We start from the raw sequence: 18,410 nt of genomic DNA on the forward strand, positions 1-18,410 counted from the left end.
CCACATGTTCGAGAGTATCATAAAGAAGGTTCTATGATAGTCTACAACAAAGAGAAGAATCAAACAGCCTTCTCTGGAAATGAAACTTAAATGGGAACAAGAAAGCGAACAAAATTCAGTGAGATATAGAGCGCAAAACCAAGTCGTCGTATCCCCACTGACTAGAATGTCATCAGGATGTCTTTTCCTAGGGTATCGCGGAAGTCCAGACAACAGCATCGAGAGATCGAAACATCCAGGCATAACGTCAGATTAAGAGCAGACCCCAACCTCGCCGTTAGGAGAGGATTGCCCCAAGGTTGGCGGTCGGATGTCGGTGAGGACACCGCCAGACGGGACGACACCGTCCGCAGTGTTGTCTTTGTAGGTGGCGTATTATGTAATAGTGAGAGTTTTATTTGCCCAGGGTAGCTTCTTTAATACCAACTCTGCTCTTCCAGAGGACTTAGCTGCCATCGTAATTTTACTCTCAACATTGCTGGGTTATCTTTACTACTTTCTGGTTGAGAGGGACGTAATGGACAACACATTATAGTTTTAATAGAGATAATGATGCTGTTTTCTGTGTCCAGGGTAGCCTCTTCAGTGTTGCCACTGTTCTACCAGAGGACTTTGTCATTGTCATAACCCTATAGCGTCGCCAGGTACCCATTTAAACACGTGGGTCGAAAGGGACATTGTGGGTAAAATCTTGTCCAAGGACGTAATTGAGCACTGGACTGGATTCGAACTCGGGTCCTCCGATTAAACGTCAGGAGTCTTATCCACTTTGCCAAATTGTCATCCAATAATGTGGTCTTCTCTATCCAGGGCAGCCTCTTCAGTGTTGCCACTGTTCTACCAGAGGGCCCGGGCATTACCGTTATCCTATCGTTGCCACAGGTACCCATTTGAACACGTGGATCAAGAGGGACATGGTGTATGAAAACATCTTGTCCTCAAGGACGTAAGCACTAAACACGGGTCCTCCGACTGAAAGTCAGGAGTCTTATCCACTGTGCCAAAGTGTCCTCTACACTGATCAAGGATGAATTCATCTTGAGCATAGGATTCGAACCCAAGCCCTCTTGTTTCAAAAGATCAATATCTGATCCATTGTATTCCCACATCTGTGGACTGCTTTCGTCTGGTATAAAAATTCTTATTGGGGATTGTTATCCCTGTCTTGTCAATGATCTATTTTGTTCTTGTTCTTGTTAAGGGAATTTTCAAAATAATTCCTCGCAACAGTCTTTGGCACAAGCATTTCCCTTAGCGAAGGAGGGGAAAGTGTGTGTGTGTGGGGGGGGGGGGGGCAGAAGCAACTTTCCGAGATAGTATAGTTTGACCCCTCTGGTTTGACGCGCGGCATGTTATTCTCTATCGAACAATAGAGATCCAAGGACCAAGAGCGACCTTATAGGAGACGACTTAGGTGTTGTTGTGTATGAGTGCAGTTTGTTTCTTTATTATTTGGAGGGAGTGACAGCCGGTGAAATGACAGAAACCGATGCTGATGACAGAAGAATACGATTGCTATGAAGAAGGAGCAAAGCACATATGATATCAGCAGTCGTAGTTGATATTTTTTGGTTGAATAGCAGATGGTAGGCCTATATATAGCAGTGGCAGCAAGAGCAGGAATAATGGTATATTTGGAGGAGGAGGAGGAGAAGGAGAATGGACAGGGGTTGCCGTGGTAGCGGTAACTTTAACTGGAAGAAGTGATAGAGCGATGATTGAAATAAAAATCTTTAGTGATGATGAGGTTGTTAGTGGTGATAGTGGTAATTCTGAGGGGAGGGGTTGTAATGGTATATAGTTGCAGATATTGTATATAGCATTTGATATCGCCAACTTTTTCACCGCGGGGATCATACTCCATGTGATATCCTGATAAGGAGCATACAACATTTTCGTAGTCAACCTTTTGCAGAGGAAAATTCAGGGAAAGATATAGTTTTAGAACGTGTATAATTCATTATTTTGGATGTTTGGGGGGTTTTTCCAGCCCGTTTTCAAGCACACATATGTGCTCTTTTCTGTCAGTTTTTTTTCCTTCTTTCGCATAGCGCTGATATGGGACTGAGCACCAAGAGCTGGTATTTCCTGTCAAGAAATCGCCTAGATTTGAGCGCAGTTTGCTCACGTGACAGGAAATATACAGAGGCGAGTTCATGCCTAGCGCCTTATCGCAAAACCACCGAGAGCTAGCGAGCTCAGCAGTGGGACAACATTTCAACGTCGAGCTCATTTGGGACTCCGCAGCTTGGCTCATGTGCTATAGAGTAGCGTCACTCCAAGTTGAAGCTGACTTGGATGGAAAGCCGAAGAATGATGAAAAAAGCCTAACACACACACACTTACACACACACACACACACACAAATATTGAATTGAAATAAATTCAAAACGATCAAAAAAAAAGACAATAACAACAGCATACATCGAGCTCATAATTATCGTGGCCTAGCCCCCAGAACTTTTTGTTTAACTCCAGATTTACCTTTATAGAATATCACTTTGGAAAGTAAACGAAAACAAAGAAATCCTGTGCTTTTCATCACATTGCATAGTGAGACAGCACCTGCTAACCAATAGGAGACTTGCTGGATGATTGCATGGTAGCGTCATCTTTGTTGCAGATGAGCTGTAAAAAAAAAATCACTGTTTCGAGAATGAATGAATGCCTTTAAAACTCCATAACTTTATTATTCCTTTTCTATTTGATTGTTTCAAACCTTTGACCCCCAGATGTTCTCACTGTAAAGTATATTGAAACATGGAGCGGCGCTTATGTTTCCCTTTTGCAACCCTGAAATTCAAATTCATTTCGTAAACTGGTATATAAAGGTGGTAGGTTATTCAGATCTTCCCTCAGGATGATAAAACTGGAAACTTCTTTATGGTGTATAGGGGGAATATACTTTAGATTTCCAGGGAAGTTATTCGGAACCCGCAAAAATGTCAACCGTCATTCTTCACTGTTCTCGGTACAGAAGGAGAGCCTACTCTAAAGTATCAAGGGATTAGTTTTTCATTTCTGTTTTTTTTTTTTAATCTTTGGTGTGTTCCCTTAAGATTTCACACACGATGTTAGGAGATAATCATTCTTCAACCATGCAAACTTTCATAATGTTTGCAAAGGGATAGGAATAGTGGCTCATCCCGGTATGAAACATGAACGTTTGATTATTATTGTAACTCTTTTCCTCACCTCCGCCCCCTCCCCCCTCTCTCCTTCTATGTCCCCCCTTCCCCTCTCTCCCTCTCTCCCCATTTCCCGGAAATCGGAAAGTCATTCTCAGGGCCTCCCGGACACGTCGTTTTTGTCGACAAACTCCTCACCGTCTCTACGACGAGTAATCAAAAAGACATTTCAGTAGTAGTACCTCCTCAATCTACGGAAAGAAAAGCTAAAAAAAACACACAGTTATATGGACATGGGACAGCCCCTATCGTTCTCTCTCGTGGACGAGGGGGCTTGGCGATGACATGTTGCGCTTGTTCTGTTACAACTGGCTGCGAGGGCATATAATGAGCATTCTCTTCCTCCTCCCTCTCTTTCTCTCAGATTTTCTGCGCTCTTCGGTGTGCTTTGCCTTCCTCGAGTGACGCTGGTTTGACAGGAAACCAGAGATTAAGGTGGACGAGGGGGAAGAAATCGGGGAAAGTTTTTACCTTCTCTTCGATATTTGACAGTAGACGGTGTACTTATATACAACAAGCCAAACTTAGGTTGACTTTTGCAGCACACGTACAGCCATTCGTTCAGCTTTGTACAAACACAGAAAATGCAGCTGTGATATGGTAGCATCATAACTATGCATCCATGCAATAGCCTGAAGCAATCTGTGATTGCGTAGTGCTGAGCCAGTTTTATAGGCACTTGTTAAGTTTTCCAGCTGACACAGCGCCAGAGTGTAGTGCAGGTAACATACGTAGCTCAATTATTGTTGATATAATCAGAGTTTGCTTTGCTACACAAAGACATAGTTCATAATACGGAGGAAACTCGTGATGGAACATGAGGTGTCCTTTGAAGTTCATAATATTATCAACATAACGGTTTTCCTTTCATGTTATCTGAAATATTTCTTAAACGTTACATGAAAGCCCTCGCGAAATTTTTCCTTTCCCCCCTCTCTCTCTCTCTCTCTCTCTCTTTGCAAACACTTATATAAAAATAGCTCATAGTTGCTACGTACTGCTCTACGTTAACTAATGTATTTCATGAGTGTTGTGCAATACTGGATTCCGAGAAAAGGCGTGCAGGTGTTCAGTTCAAGTTGACTCTTCTTTGAAAATTAGGTCACACACAAGGGTTCCACAGACTATACGATACAATGCGATTCAGTTTCCATGCGTTTTGGAGCTTTGTACTATGCTTCATGGAGAAAAGAACGAATAAACATCGCATTGCTCCGTTTAATTTGCTTAGCCGTGAGAGATATCAACCAAGATATCATTTGTAGTCTAGGAATGTAAAATTCAATGCTTAGGGCATTGGAACAAGTGCATGAGTTACGTCGAAAAGGAATCAAAATTCATTGCACTGCGATGATGATAATGACGACGACAACGACGACGACGACGAGGATGATGATGATAATGATGATGCTGATAATGATGCTGATTATAGTCATTTGTAACTCAGAATTCTCAAAATCTTATGGTTAGTTAAATAAGAACTATACTGCAAAAGACAATTCAAAGAATTAATGCTCTTAAGAACATGGAATAGATGACTACGTCTGCAATTCTGAATAGGCCAGGAAAAAAAGACAACCTGCAACCAGTCGAAGAGCACATACTGTGTTTTGTGAATTCTCCCAGAACTGCTCATCGACTTCGGCAGGTTGGTTATCGTGAGCAATTCATTTGCCTCAAAGTCATTCATGGATGGATGTCAGGAAAATGTCCTCGAATTCAAATTAGATGCGGTTACTGACTATTAATAGTGGTTTTACTGACTATGATTAATAGGTACTCCGGAGATGGCGTGCATATTTTGGTACCGTCTTTTCACTTTTTTTGTCGCCTTTCGCCAATATTCTAACAAGTCACTTCGTTGTTCGAAATAGTTTGGGATCTTTAACCAGGCCTATAGAGTAGAGTACACCTCCGACCTGTCGTAGAAAGTCTACAAGCCAACATGGTAATGTAACAGTTCAGGAGGAATTTGTTTATGCCATATTGAATTCATTTTTAGATTTTCTAAAATGCGATGTCAGCTATATAAGGGTTAGAATTATTTGGTAATCACTGCACTTTCTCCTACTCAAAACACTCGTTCCGAAACTGAACGTTGTATACCACCTTGACATTGCATTTATTGTTGATATTGAAAGAAGAAAGTGAGGTAATAAAATAATTCTGTCTTTGTTAGTTTAGTTCATTTTAATGTGGCATAAACATATAAAACAATGAGTTCTTTGAAGAGCAAGTTCTCATTGACAGATGATATTTCATAAAGAAACATTAAACAAAGAAATATGTAAAAAGTGTGCGTAAAGGGACTGGGCAATACAAATGCATGTTGACTTGCATTGCTGCAGTATCCATGATCACCACCTATGTGGCCAATTTGTCGTATGCTTTATGATATTTTTTCTGCTATTTTGCTTCAGATTACTTGGATTCGCTCACAATCAATCTTCCAAACCAAGACTCTGTCAATGGTGTCTTCTGTCTGTGATTGGTACAGTACAAATGTAATAAACAACAGACACTGGACGCCATCGTCTCCTAAGACCGCGCATAACTTGCATCTTTTAACGTCTTATAACACCTCCATGGCCAGATTCCCTATAAAAAAAAATGCGGTTAGAATATACCCTGAATGATGTGCAGCGAACTACTAGTGAATTAAAATTAAAAATCGGAGAGAAATTTGAGTTTCAGCGACGAATAGGGTCGCCAATTATAGGAATCCCAGAGCTACCAAGTCTCACGCATTTTGCGTGAGAGTAAAGCATTTAGGGTCTGTCTCACGATCTCACGCATGGCACTCATTTTTCTCACGCATCTGGTGAAGTCTGCAATTTGGGCCAAAAATAAGAAGAATAGCTCAAAGGATTAGAGTGATAGTTGCAATTGAAGGTATATTTCCCTTTTGCCTTTCAAAATTAGTAAAGAATAGTCACTTAAGTATGCACCAGATCGCATCATTAAGAGCTAATAATTTAAAAAAGCTCCCTACCATGGGAGGGGGACACCCTCCTCGTTCGCGTGCGCATGCGCGCGAGCGCCGAGACGCCGAGTCATAAAAATCTCACTCATAAAAGTTTTTTGAACTTGGCATCTCTGGAATCCGTGGGCGAAGGTCGTCGGCCTCCGCCGAAGTCGTTGACTCGTTGGCAAACAAGAGCAGTAAATAGGCAGGCATCATGACCGTGGCTATTAAACTGAGATGCTTGCACGTTTCCATCTGTGTTAGTAAGTGCTATGGTTAACTTTTTCTGTGACAATGAGTCAAATGTGCACAAATTTCACACACAAACCTATATGGACAGGTAATAGATGTGGTACGCAGAGGGTTAATTACTCGAGTAACGTGTAAGACTATACATTGACTGAGGAAATTCGTCAGAAGAAACACACAACCTACATACAGAAATTCTGCTGTCTTCGGAAGTATCTTCATGGTCCCTTATAGCGGCGGAAAACAAGACCACATTTTGTCGGACGGTCGACGATGACGAAAATATCAATAAATATACAAATAAATTACTTAACCATTAGTGTGTATTTAGTGTAATACGGAGACCTTAACGTAGCATGCTGAGACGTCGACTCCGCAACCAACAGAGACACGACTCACCACCACAGGTCGCCATCCGTAGTCTCCAGGCCAATGAGTTATCCACTGTAGAAACCTTTGCTAGGGATTTGGTACTTGTTTATGATTTAAGATCCCGACTGTGTTGAAGAAACAAAGAAACAAGCCCTCATTCTTTCCATCATGCTGAGCTGCCATGCCGCTGCACAGCTCTGTTATTACCATTAATTTATATTCTTCTCCCAAATTGTCTTTCGAAATGATAAAGTCACCTTTTATCCAAGTAATAACTATGTTCATAGTATAGTAGGACACAGCTTAATCGTGACTTTTTTTCTTTTTTGCTTTGAAAAGTGTTACTATGAAGTTTACTTCAATGTGTAAAGCAACGGAAAATGACCTTTCGAAATCTTTGGGGGGAAAAAAAAAAAGCAGTGTCCCCCACCAGAACATTTTCATAACCGTGCATTTCGAGGTTCATACTCCGGTTAAAGGGGGGAAATGCAAATACTTCCCTTATTCATTACCAACGCGCTCGCTAGGCGGAAAAGATGTATTAATATGCCTACGTCAGAGAAGGCGGTGGTGCATGCGTGGCCAGTGGAGACAAGCAGGTAGTAATTTTGTCCGATTTCCACTGCGTCCTCTCGCTCTCACCTCTTCCCTCCCCCTCCCTCTCCTCCTTTTCTTTCTCTTTTTCTCCCCTTTTCTCTGTTTAATATTGAAGAATCCACTCTCAAGGGATGGTCAGAATGACATTGAACTGTAACCTGTTCCATTGTTATAGTTAATTGGACCCTCTATATCTGTCCTATAAAAGAGCATAATCGCATAATGGGAAGGATTCACAATGATCTGCCTTTCTGTACAGTCTAATACACTATACCATGTGCATCTATCTAGCAACGATTAGAATATTGCTTGTAGACGAAATTATTTTCAGCATTTTTTAAAGAAAAATGACAAACTCCACAACATCAGCATGGATGGAGGTATACGACTGTACTCACCTTGCAGAGTCAGCAAAATGCAAAAGTATCACGCAGTGACGTCATAAGTGACTGCTCTGATCTCAATGATGGACTCGCTGCATGCTGGTCATCAATGTGTGTCATTTACTAAAGTAGTATTTTCTACACAGGTCTGCAGAGATGCGTAATGTAGTCCACAAAACAGTCTTGATCAGCCACAACAGTGCGAGGCAAGTGGTGCAGGCGTCCCCTAAATTCTTCTTATTCATGCCTTGGGTCCCTGTGACTACCTGTATCACCCTATAATCTGGATCACAGTGATAATAATACAAAATATGAAATTGAATTGAATAATCGCCATGATGATGTGTGTTAAAAGGGACTGCGATGATTGCTAATATATCTGCATCAGAAGAGAGAAACTTACATGATATTGAGCCCGAAATATTATTACCCACAAACTTTATTCCATCGGTGTTATAGGGTTCAGTGAAAAGACTGTTACAGGTGTCTGTATATAAGAACAAATATACGCGGAGGGACTGAATGCGGCTATAGCCCGTGTGTTCATTAGCATTTAGGAGCTTTTAGTGACAACTTAAAGTTTATCCAAACACCAACAGGCAAAAAACAAACAAACAAACAAAATAGATAATGTGCAAAAAAGTGTTTCCAGGTGCGAATAGGGAAGTTTAATGGACTGGTATCAAGTTAGGATTCAGTTGATTCTAAATGATCTGAACATGAACATGGAGCTTGTTGCTTAAATTCTATAATTTCAATATAATGTGCTGACGAGGTTGATATTTTCTGACAGCACTTCTCCCCTTAAACTGCGTAGCCTCAATATATGCCATTTATCCGATAATTTTCATTACGTCTCATCCAGCAGCTTGTTGTGTTTTTTTTTTTTAATCATGTTGCCTTCCTGGAGTGTGGCACTAGGTTCCTTTTAACTGCATGTGTTCATGCTGTTAAAAAGTTTCAAGAGGAGTATCTGCAGAGACTTGGTCAGTTAAAACAACTCATAATCGGGGTAAAATGCTTTGAAAAACGCGCCATGGGGGATGTCGATGACATTTAGGCTGGGAGTTACGGAGGAAGAGCAATAACCACGTGATTAGTTATTACGCACGGAAATCACAAGTCCCGACAGTGGCGTTGAATTCAATCAGCTCTTGTTGGTCCCTGATGATTTAATAATGCCCATGACTATATAGACTTCGTCACGTGACCGTGAAGTTGTGTTTGGCTCAATTCAGAAACATCGGCCGCAATTTCGCCCCCACTTCCCGCGAGAGTGTTTCGTGCGGAGAAGGGTGCACGTTGCGCTGTGTGTAGGGCTGGCTGTCCATTGTCATTATTTAATCTCAAACTGAGCCTTTTTGGCAGGTCCTTGAAATTTGTTCAAAGTTCATGATTAAGATAGCAGCAGCAAAGTGTTTTCAAACAAAATGTGGGCAAAAATCGTGGTACTATAGTTTGTATTATGTGTTAATTGTTATGACTTGAATTACCACGCTGTTCATTACGGAGAGTAACAAAATGTCGCATGCGTATTTATGTGCAAGATTGACACTATGTTGGTATTTGAACATTATCATCGAACAAAAACTAATTAATAACATATCACTTGTTTTCCACTCAAGTTGTCTAAACAAGTTTGCAACTTGTATTTAAGTATTTTGTACCGGTTATGTAATACTATAATTGCAATGACATTTCATTTTATCAGTGAGCGAAGGAGTCAGAACTGACTTAAATGAATTTTCAAAACCTTCATCTAACTCCTATGTTATATTTTCGCGAAAACTGAAGACTTTTCTAGAATCGTGCACAAGATCCAATATGAATAAGCATTAAGAAATTAATGAATGGAATGATTTAACCAAGTGAAAGAAAAGGCAAATGTCTTCACGTCTAATCCTTTGTGAAACGAATGTGTGAAAATACGTGCTTCCACTTTTTGAATGAGTCAATATGGGGAGAAATCCAGTATTGAGCGGTAATCCTTTTCACCTTTTCTTCATTCTGCCTTACATAGATCCCTGTGCTCCCAAAGACCACCTTGGCAAGGAGTTCGTAGTTGGGTTCCTTGAGGCTCCTCCAGACATCAGTCCGCAACTCTACATTGTTGGGTCGCGTCGCAGTAGCCGAGTCGTCATCTACACGACGAAGGGCAACTTCAGCTTAGACGTTACCGCGTACGCTCCAATCAAGACCGTAGATCTTATCTATCCGGATTTCGTCGGGTCCAGCGCCATGCTTGTTATCTCGGAACACGATGTCAGCGTGTACGGCGTCGATCGCGGCGCTCAAACGATGGACTCGTTCCTCGCACTCCCCGTCGATGCATTGGGTACAGAGTACTACGTCATGTCCTACGACATTCCGACACGGGTAGCGAGAGATAAGCGTGGATCACAGTTTATGGTGATGGCCGCCCACCACGGTACCAGTGTCGTCATTAATTTCACTGGAAGAGCAACGTGTGCCGGGCAACTGGTAAGATCACCATTAGAGGTGACCTTGAATAGGCTCCAAACTATCACCTGTATCAGTGCCGACGAGGATCTGACTGGCACGCACGTGGTTTCCAGCAAACCCGTTGGTGTTGTGTCGGGGAATCGGTGTGCCAATGTACCTAAAAATCAACGTTACTGCGACCATCTTGTGGAACAGTTACCACCAGTCAGTAGTTGGGACACCAGGTTCATCACGTCGTCTCTGAACGGACGCTCTGGTGGAGATCGCTTCCGGGTCATTGCCTCCAGAAACAACACACTTGTTCAAACTACGACATCGGCGGGGAGTTTTATTCTGCAAGCAGGAGAGTTCAAGGAACTCGAGGTAGCATCCAACTCAAGCGCGGCCATTGTATCGGACTATCCAATACTGGTGATGCAGTACAGCAAAGGTGTGTGCAGGGGACTACCAGCAGACTAAGATTTATCCAATTTACCCAATCGTATTTACAACAAATACTATTGTCTCACAAATCCTTCACAAGAATTAAGGGGGGGGGGGGGCAAACATCTTGTTGTAAGCGTTTGTTTGTATTTTGTAATCTTTGAGATAGTGTGTATGCCACGCTGGACTGTTTTTTAATGCATAATGCACGTTAGGCTGCAAATTATTTGTGAATGACCCGATTTAATTCTTCAATTTTTTTTTAACCAGCTCCTAATTATCCTGGCGCTTTACGGTCACTGCTTAGCTGACACATAATCTTATTGATGTACATCTTTGTCGTAATTTTGTTCAATTGTTTGTTTGTATCTCAGGAGGAAACATTGACGGAACGGGAGCCGACCCTTTTATGATGCTGGTACCTGGTGTAGGACAATTTCTAGGGGAAGCGCTGGTGCCAACCGTCACCGCGGCGACCCGCCCAAATCTCACCAACAACTTCAACATCATCATCGATTGCTCGTCAAAGGATAACCTCTATCACGGCATCTTTCATTTTCCCGAAGCAGACTTCGTACCTGCCTCAACGGCGACGGAGAGTTTACTTGGCAAGAGATATTGCATCACCCATCAGGGTCTCACAAGTCGGAACCAAGGGTTGTACTTTCTCGAAGACAGATTGAGCGGTTTTAATTCGTTCACCGTGCTTGTCTATGGTTATTCTCTTGTGGGAATTGAGGCATACGGGATGCCAGCCGGCCTGGTGCTCCGGAATAACTCGTGCCCCACACCGCCGATGAGGATCAAGTCAACTCCGTCCCCTCCCGCTGGTATTGTTTGCCCTACGGTTGGTTCACCCGTTCCACAAATGGCCACCACGAAATCCGACGTTGTTAACTACGGTGCCCCAGAGTTCCCCTTGGACCATACTGTCAATGATGTCAACACCGAGCCAACCACTGGGTTGAATCCCAATAAACAGCCGACGCCTCGCGGAAATTACCTCACAGTCGCGATCATCATTGCAATGTTTTCTTCAGTGATTATCACCATCCTCATAATTTACATATGCGTGCTGAGAAGAAGACTACGGCGACTGATGGATGAGCGTAAAGCTCTTGGCCAACTCCGGCTAAGTTCAATGCAAGTTGGTCCAGATGGCTACATAGATCTCGATGGGTCGCAAATATCCCAACGAGAATACATGACACTCAATAACACAGACGGGGTATGGCGGGTGGGGAAAGTTCGTCGCGTTGATCGCAACTTGTTTAGGAGCTTCAGTGGTGCCACTGGAAAGTCGTCCTCACCCGCAACCGGCCAATGCAATGGAAAGACGCCCTGTGTCGAAGGGAGCTTTCGAGATCGACGCCTAACGTCTACTGAGTCAACACCACAGGACCAGGCGACTGCTACGGGCCTCACCAGACAACTCAGCACAACCGAGTCTTGTGGCGGAGTAAGCCAATCAAACGGATCTACCGCTGCACTTATATCTCTAAGCAGACATGGGAGTATATGCGAGGAAACCAGCATGGATTCGTTTCCAAAGCTCCGCCCGCTGGCTCCAAACCGCTGCAGTAGCAATCGACACACAAGCTTTCATCTAGACTCTTTTGCCCATGGGGACTTGCTTCAAACACGTCGCCAGAGGAAACCCCTATGGCGGAGTGTGAGCAACCCAGGAGTCAACCCTTTCTCGAGTGTTCACGGTGACGTCAAAGTGTTATACGAAGTGCCGAAAAACAATCGTCCCTTGACTACCACTGGCACTGTAAGCAGTACTTCTACACACTACGACCGACCACGGAGGCAAAGGACTAGCAGCGAGGAGATCTCGCCCGCAGCCAGCATATTCTTGACGCAGTTTCCGAACACATTGTCATCTAAACAAGATGACGGGTACATGAGTATGAAGGACCCCCGAACGTCCGTATCGAGTCAGGCTAGCGGCTCGCATCAGGGCGACGTTTCGCAGACGTCGGCTTCGATAGCAACCAGCATGATGGACAAGGCGTACACGTCCATTCCGGACGAGAATTTTAACAATGCAAACGATGCTGGTGATACTGACTCTACGGACTACACAGAGTTGTACTGATTAGTATGAATAGTTATTCGCTGCATTGTACTTTGGTAGTTGGGATTTTTTTTAAAGATTCCCAATACTTGCCTTTATCAGTGCTACTTCGCCGACATGACATGCGCGCAGATTCGTTGCATAATCGAGGTAAAACAAGTACTGCTGTTCAAAACGAAACTCTCATATAAATAGAGTGTCAGACAGACACAATGTAGATCTGTTCTTTGCAAACAAATAAGCAAGATGCTGCAGATTTCTTTTAAGCACTACGGCTTCTCCTTTTATATATAAAGACAGTCATGCTCTATAATAACTCTTTCGAGCTTTTTATGAATCTATCCATTACTTCTTGCTAAGTAGACAAGCCCTTTAAACTGACTATACTTATAATCTTATCTTCCAGCAGTTTGGCACACGATACAGACCGTTGTAACGATTCTAATATGAAGGGAGTGTTGTTCTATACAACCATCGACGTTTTCTAGGAATATTTCTTCCTTGAGATTGGTGAATACAGTGACTTAAAGGGATTGCGAGAATATTCCCCGTCTCCCTCGAATGCTTCTCTTGGTTATAAAACTATCAATTTGATGCAAGGCAATAGGCACACTGGTAAATACAAAAATTGAGCTATCCCACTGTTAGGCCTAAGTTAAAGGGATGGTACAGTATTGGTGGAGATGAAAATTGGGCTCAAACTTTTTTGCGGGATACCAAGAAAACACTTATGAAATAGTACAGAGCATACCGTTTTAAGAGGAATTCAATATTTATTTGATAAAAATCGGGTTTGGAATAACTGAAACATCCAAAAACAAAGTAAAACAAAACGATGGTAATAAAATGTGGGTCCCGCACTTTATTAGGATCGCTATGTTTTGGATATCTCGGCCATTTCAAAACCAATTTTCATCAAATAAACATTGAATCCCTCTTGGAATTGCATGCTCTTTCATATTTCATTAGAGGTTTCTCACTATCTCACCAAAAAATGATAAAAACCTGAAGTTAAGTTTCAACCAAAACTGTACGGTCCCTTTAAACTGACAAATAATGCTATAATTTTCTCACAACGTGCAATGACATATATCGTTTATAGTTTACAAATCTAACATTACTTCTGTAATAACTTACCTGACATCTTTCGTGTTTGGTGACTATTAAAAAGTTTGAGCAATCGGTGTAAAAATAGATGAAATTGTGCATGTGCTTACGATTCATACAACTCCGCACATTCAATAACTAATGTGTCATAATTACTTTTATATTATTAGCTTGTTTGCATAGATTCGGTAGATATCGGGAGAGCTTGCCGGAAAGGCGATTTCTTCTTCTAAAATTATTTCTATAGTGTCTTTTTAATCTTTTTCATATGCATCGTCTATGTGAACCGTAGATGCATTTATGTGGTCGGGACTCAAACTTTTAGCATGGCAGAGGGAGCTATGTTGAGGCTATTTAGCGGCTGCTCGTGCCTCGTGCCTGTTTGATTGACTATAGCACAGACGATCCATGCACTGTTGATAGTTGCATAAAGTCACTAATGACAGTATTTGACGCTTCACAATTATCATCATCATGTGAACGAAACGTCACTAAATAGTTAACCATGTAGTAAGTGGCGATTGATGCTCATTGTTACGAATTCCTCCATCCCCCCTCTACTTTAAAGCTTTTAAATGATGTTTTCCGTGGGGTTTTTTTATCAGAAAAAAAATAAAATCAAAATTAGGGCAGTCCATGTTATATTTTAGAATGGCAAAATATGCTGAATTTGCAACGTCCGTCAGTCATTGTTCTGGCCCTATCATTCACGTTGAAAACAAACGTAAGAAATGAATTTGAAGTTCATATGTGATAAACAGCTTCTGCACGATACAATTTTGATATCGTTCGAGATTTAGGAAGAATTAGTCCCATAACGACTAAATGACATAAAGTACAAACAAAAATTCGGGAGATGTTTATCCAATCAGTGCAATCTCCTGTCCTGTTCAATCAGAGCGTAAGTTTGATCAATGTCAACGTCCATAGCGTGTGTATCGTTCTCTCAAGTGATAGAGAATGTAAGATGAATAACATGCAACTTGACTCAAGTGCTGTCTCTCCCACCGCCCCCCCCCCTTTTCCCCTGGGTGACTGTTTTGAATTCCCCGGGACCCTGAAAGGGCCCTAGATTTTAACTCTAAATTTCTCTTTTTATGCTACACATTGTCAATTTCCTGGGAGCCCTGACAATGACTGCTAGGTTTGGGGTTGAAGGGCAGATTTAACGCATAGGTCTTAGAAAGTCAGGAAGTCGACATTTTCAAGGGATAAAGACGCGGTCGTACACCCAACATACCGCACTACATTTGAGATCGATTGTGCGAGTATACGAGGGTGTGGTCATAATATCTGCGGCCTATCTCCGTACAGTTTGTGAACGTTCTCCCCTTTTTGGGGGGTTAACCTAAGGTCTGCTGCTACAGGGACACATGAAACTCTATACCGATATTGAGCATTTTAGGGCCTGGAGTAGACAATTTTCACAAAAGTAAATTTCCTCTCATCAAATCTCTGTCAGGTTTGCTCTATACTTCCAACGACCAGTTTGTCATTGAATTAACATTAATTTGCTTACTTGTAATCTGTTAGAGTACGAATGGTGGAGAGATAAACTTCTGGTGGTCGCCTTTCTTAGATTTGATTCGACATATTTCCTTTCAATTTTATCTGGAGCGAACACTTCAGTATACTATGCGATTGAAATTGGCTTTAGCTTTGACATTATTCAACTTGTTTGAAATGTGTGCTAATTGGATCTGTTTGCAGAATTATGTGTAAAAAAGGTATGTATTTCTTAATGAGCTCTATCATTCATGAGATGAGTTGCGAAACACAACTTTAAGCATGGTATCTGCATACAGCACGCCGACCGTATAGCACAAGCATATTATTGTGCGTAGGATATCTTGATCACAATCAGTGGGTATCTTCATGCAACTGAGGTGTTCAACGTGCAATACAATCAAGACATGTCTCCCCTCTTTCTAATCATCACGCTCAAGTTCATCGGACAGCAGAATGGATGATTAAAAGTGAGCGTTGGGTTGGATTTACGTCCATTCTCGAGCACCCGTGGTATTATGACTAAGACCAATACCCTATGGCTCAACCCCGGGAGCTCAACCCACTTGTCAGCAACCATTTTACCAAGAAACAAAAGAGAACAAAACAAAGGCGAAACAAAGAAAGTAACCGCGAACACAGGTGGGAAGAAATCGTACGAGGAAATGCTATTTGGGTTGCACTTTTCCAAACTGTTAATGCAGCCCCGCGTGCAACAACTGATAGCTCGCATGTGGCGCGCTCTTAACTCTCTTTATTATTTTCGTCAGCACTCCACCCATTCTACAATGTAGGGACTTTCTTGCTTTTGCTGCCATGACGACGTCGTGTAGATAATGGCGTTGTTCACTCTGTAACCTCCATAATGTATGGCAGATCTTTCCCCTACGTGGGTAAATACATTACACCTTTACGGGATTTTAGTGGCATAGATTCCCCATTATTTTGGCATGAATTCTTCCGCATTCTTCCAATTTTGAAAGAAGATGCACAGAGCGCCTTATCTAAGATAGGTCACTGCACGAGTTTCTTCATTTATCATCTAAAGTAAGGACAGTAATCTTCAAGTTTCTGATAACGTTTTCATTTTTACAAATTGGTATGTGAAGTCTAGTTAACTGTTCCTCATGTGGGTACTGTCGAGTCATTCTCTATAGACGATTTGTATGCGCGCTATCTTTCTCCTCTGGTTCTTATTCTCCCTCCGCGATTCGTGTTAAGCTACAGGTATGAAAAGTAATCGTCGAACGCTTAGATATTCATATTCACATCTCAAATTCATAATTATCATGATCTGCATGTGGAGGGAAATGAACCGCAGTGGTAGTGACGCGCGCCTTTATCACAAGAAGCTATCCAATCTACATACAAGCAAGTGATTATCAATGCCATTTTAAATTTCTTTGCCTCTTCCAATACCAAATCGCTCTCGTCTTCGTGCGTGGCTGGGAAATACCATGAATAACTGACATGCGCATTAGGCGGGCAAGAAACTAAGTCTTTTAATCTGAATGACCAAGAAGGCGGTCGGAACCTTGAAATATTATTAGTGGCGGTGTACCCTGTCCGTCTGGTGTCTCATTTCACACTAGTCTCTGAAGTGACAGACAGCCTAGCTTCTCGGTTCTTGAGTATTACTAGTACACGGCGGGCTCTTTTCTTTCTTGAATTATATTCGGCGGCTATTTTCACGAAATTAATAGCTTCCGTCCAGGGGAGGGGCGGTTTCCAAAGCTTGCTGCATGAAATATCGACAAAACGGATATCAAGCTTGCCCTGTTGATAGCACCGCGCACGACCTGCGGACACCTCAGTCAGGGCATGTTTTGCTCTTTGGTTCGGTGAGGGCAGCATGAATTATGTACTAAAATTTTTAAAACTTGATTACCGGTAAAATCCATCACACTGAACAGAACAATTCACTGCTGCTCCCTGCTATGTAAAGAAATGCTTTCTTGACAGGTATTCTTATATCTTTCTTCTTTCTTTCTTTCTTTTTTCTTTCTTTTTCCTTTCTTTCTATTTTTTTTTTTTGTCATGCACTGTCATAGCTTCGTCCTTATCGCGTCAGATTGTAAAATACGCAAGAGCAAAAAAGATGTTCACCTGTTGGAAGTAGACCCTCGGATATGCGAGTACATAGGTAGTTACTAAAAGCAGTCGCTTGTAGTATTAGGACGGATGTTACTTGTGGTACGTGCGTCACTCGACACACACAGCGACAATATTTCGTATCCTCGCATTCTCGCCTAGTCAAGAATTCTGAAATGTGCGTTGTGTACGTGGATACACATTGTCTTCTTAGCCATACGCTTCATGTATCAGCATCAAATAGGCCCTGATGATATTTTGTTGGTATAGACATGGACCCACGACACAATATGAACATTAATATTATCGTTCTTTAATTAATTCATGCACCTGTTTCTGCCAAAAGCGTCACTGCAACATTTTACATATGCTTTCCTGCTATGATTTCATGATATCTACAGACGGCCAGCCTGGATAAAAACAAGACAGCGCATTGAGAAAAAACGAAAGAAAAAAAATACATGCCCAGAACATAATAACTCTCTTAAATCAAGAATAAATGCGTGTACATTTGGTGGTATGTATTGGGAAACCATCGCTGAAGCAATCTTATTAGAAAAATGCATGTTTAGAAAAGGCAAATACTTTGGCTGGTTGATTGGGATTTTTAACCTATTTTTCTTCCGTTTTTCGCACATCGTTTCAGAGTAAACATGAACAGTAACGGTAGACAACATCGTATGTCTTTACCATCAAGCAACGTTACATGCGTGGCCGCAAGCGTGAACGCACTTCAATAATCACCATCAACACAAAATGTATCATGTTTTGAGGTTTTGCTTTTCCCCATGACCCTGTCGTCTGTAAATCTTTTTGTCACATTATTATCATATGAAAATAATCCGAAATGAAATGCAGTTACCTTTCCAATGTTACTGCGACTATACTAAATTTTACAACTTGAGTCAAGTTAAGTAGAGTAAGTATTATGTACCATAAAGTACTGTGAAGTAATGTGGAATGATTTTGATGAACTGTAGATCAAT

At 41.8% G+C, this 18,410-nt stretch overlaps 1 protein-coding gene across 1 annotated transcript in view; it reads left to right on the top strand.

Moving 5' to 3' along the window:
* LOC139708883 (uncharacterized) overlaps positions 1 to 13,450 on the top strand; it is a 28,243-nt gene extending 14,793 nt beyond the window's left edge. The window contains exons 2-3 of the mRNA XM_071620846.1: positions 9,775 to 10,647; positions 11,015 to 13,450. Of these exons, the coding sequence (XP_071476947.1) occupies positions 9,775 to 10,647; positions 11,015 to 12,741 (2,600 nt within the window). The 3' untranslated portion in view covers positions 12,742 to 13,450. The remainder of the gene's footprint in view (positions 1 to 9,774; positions 10,648 to 11,014) is intronic.
* Positions 13,451 to 18,410: the final 4,960 nt, after the last annotated feature.

The sequence above is a fragment of the Diadema antillarum genome, unplaced genomic scaffold (genome assembly GCF_040938485.1).
Source record: "Diadema antillarum isolate AM-2024a unplaced genomic scaffold, OU_Dant_1.0 seq00001381_RagTag, whole genome shotgun sequence".
Taxonomy (NCBI): domain Eukaryota; kingdom Metazoa; phylum Echinodermata; class Echinoidea; order Diadematoida; family Diadematidae; genus Diadema; species Diadema antillarum.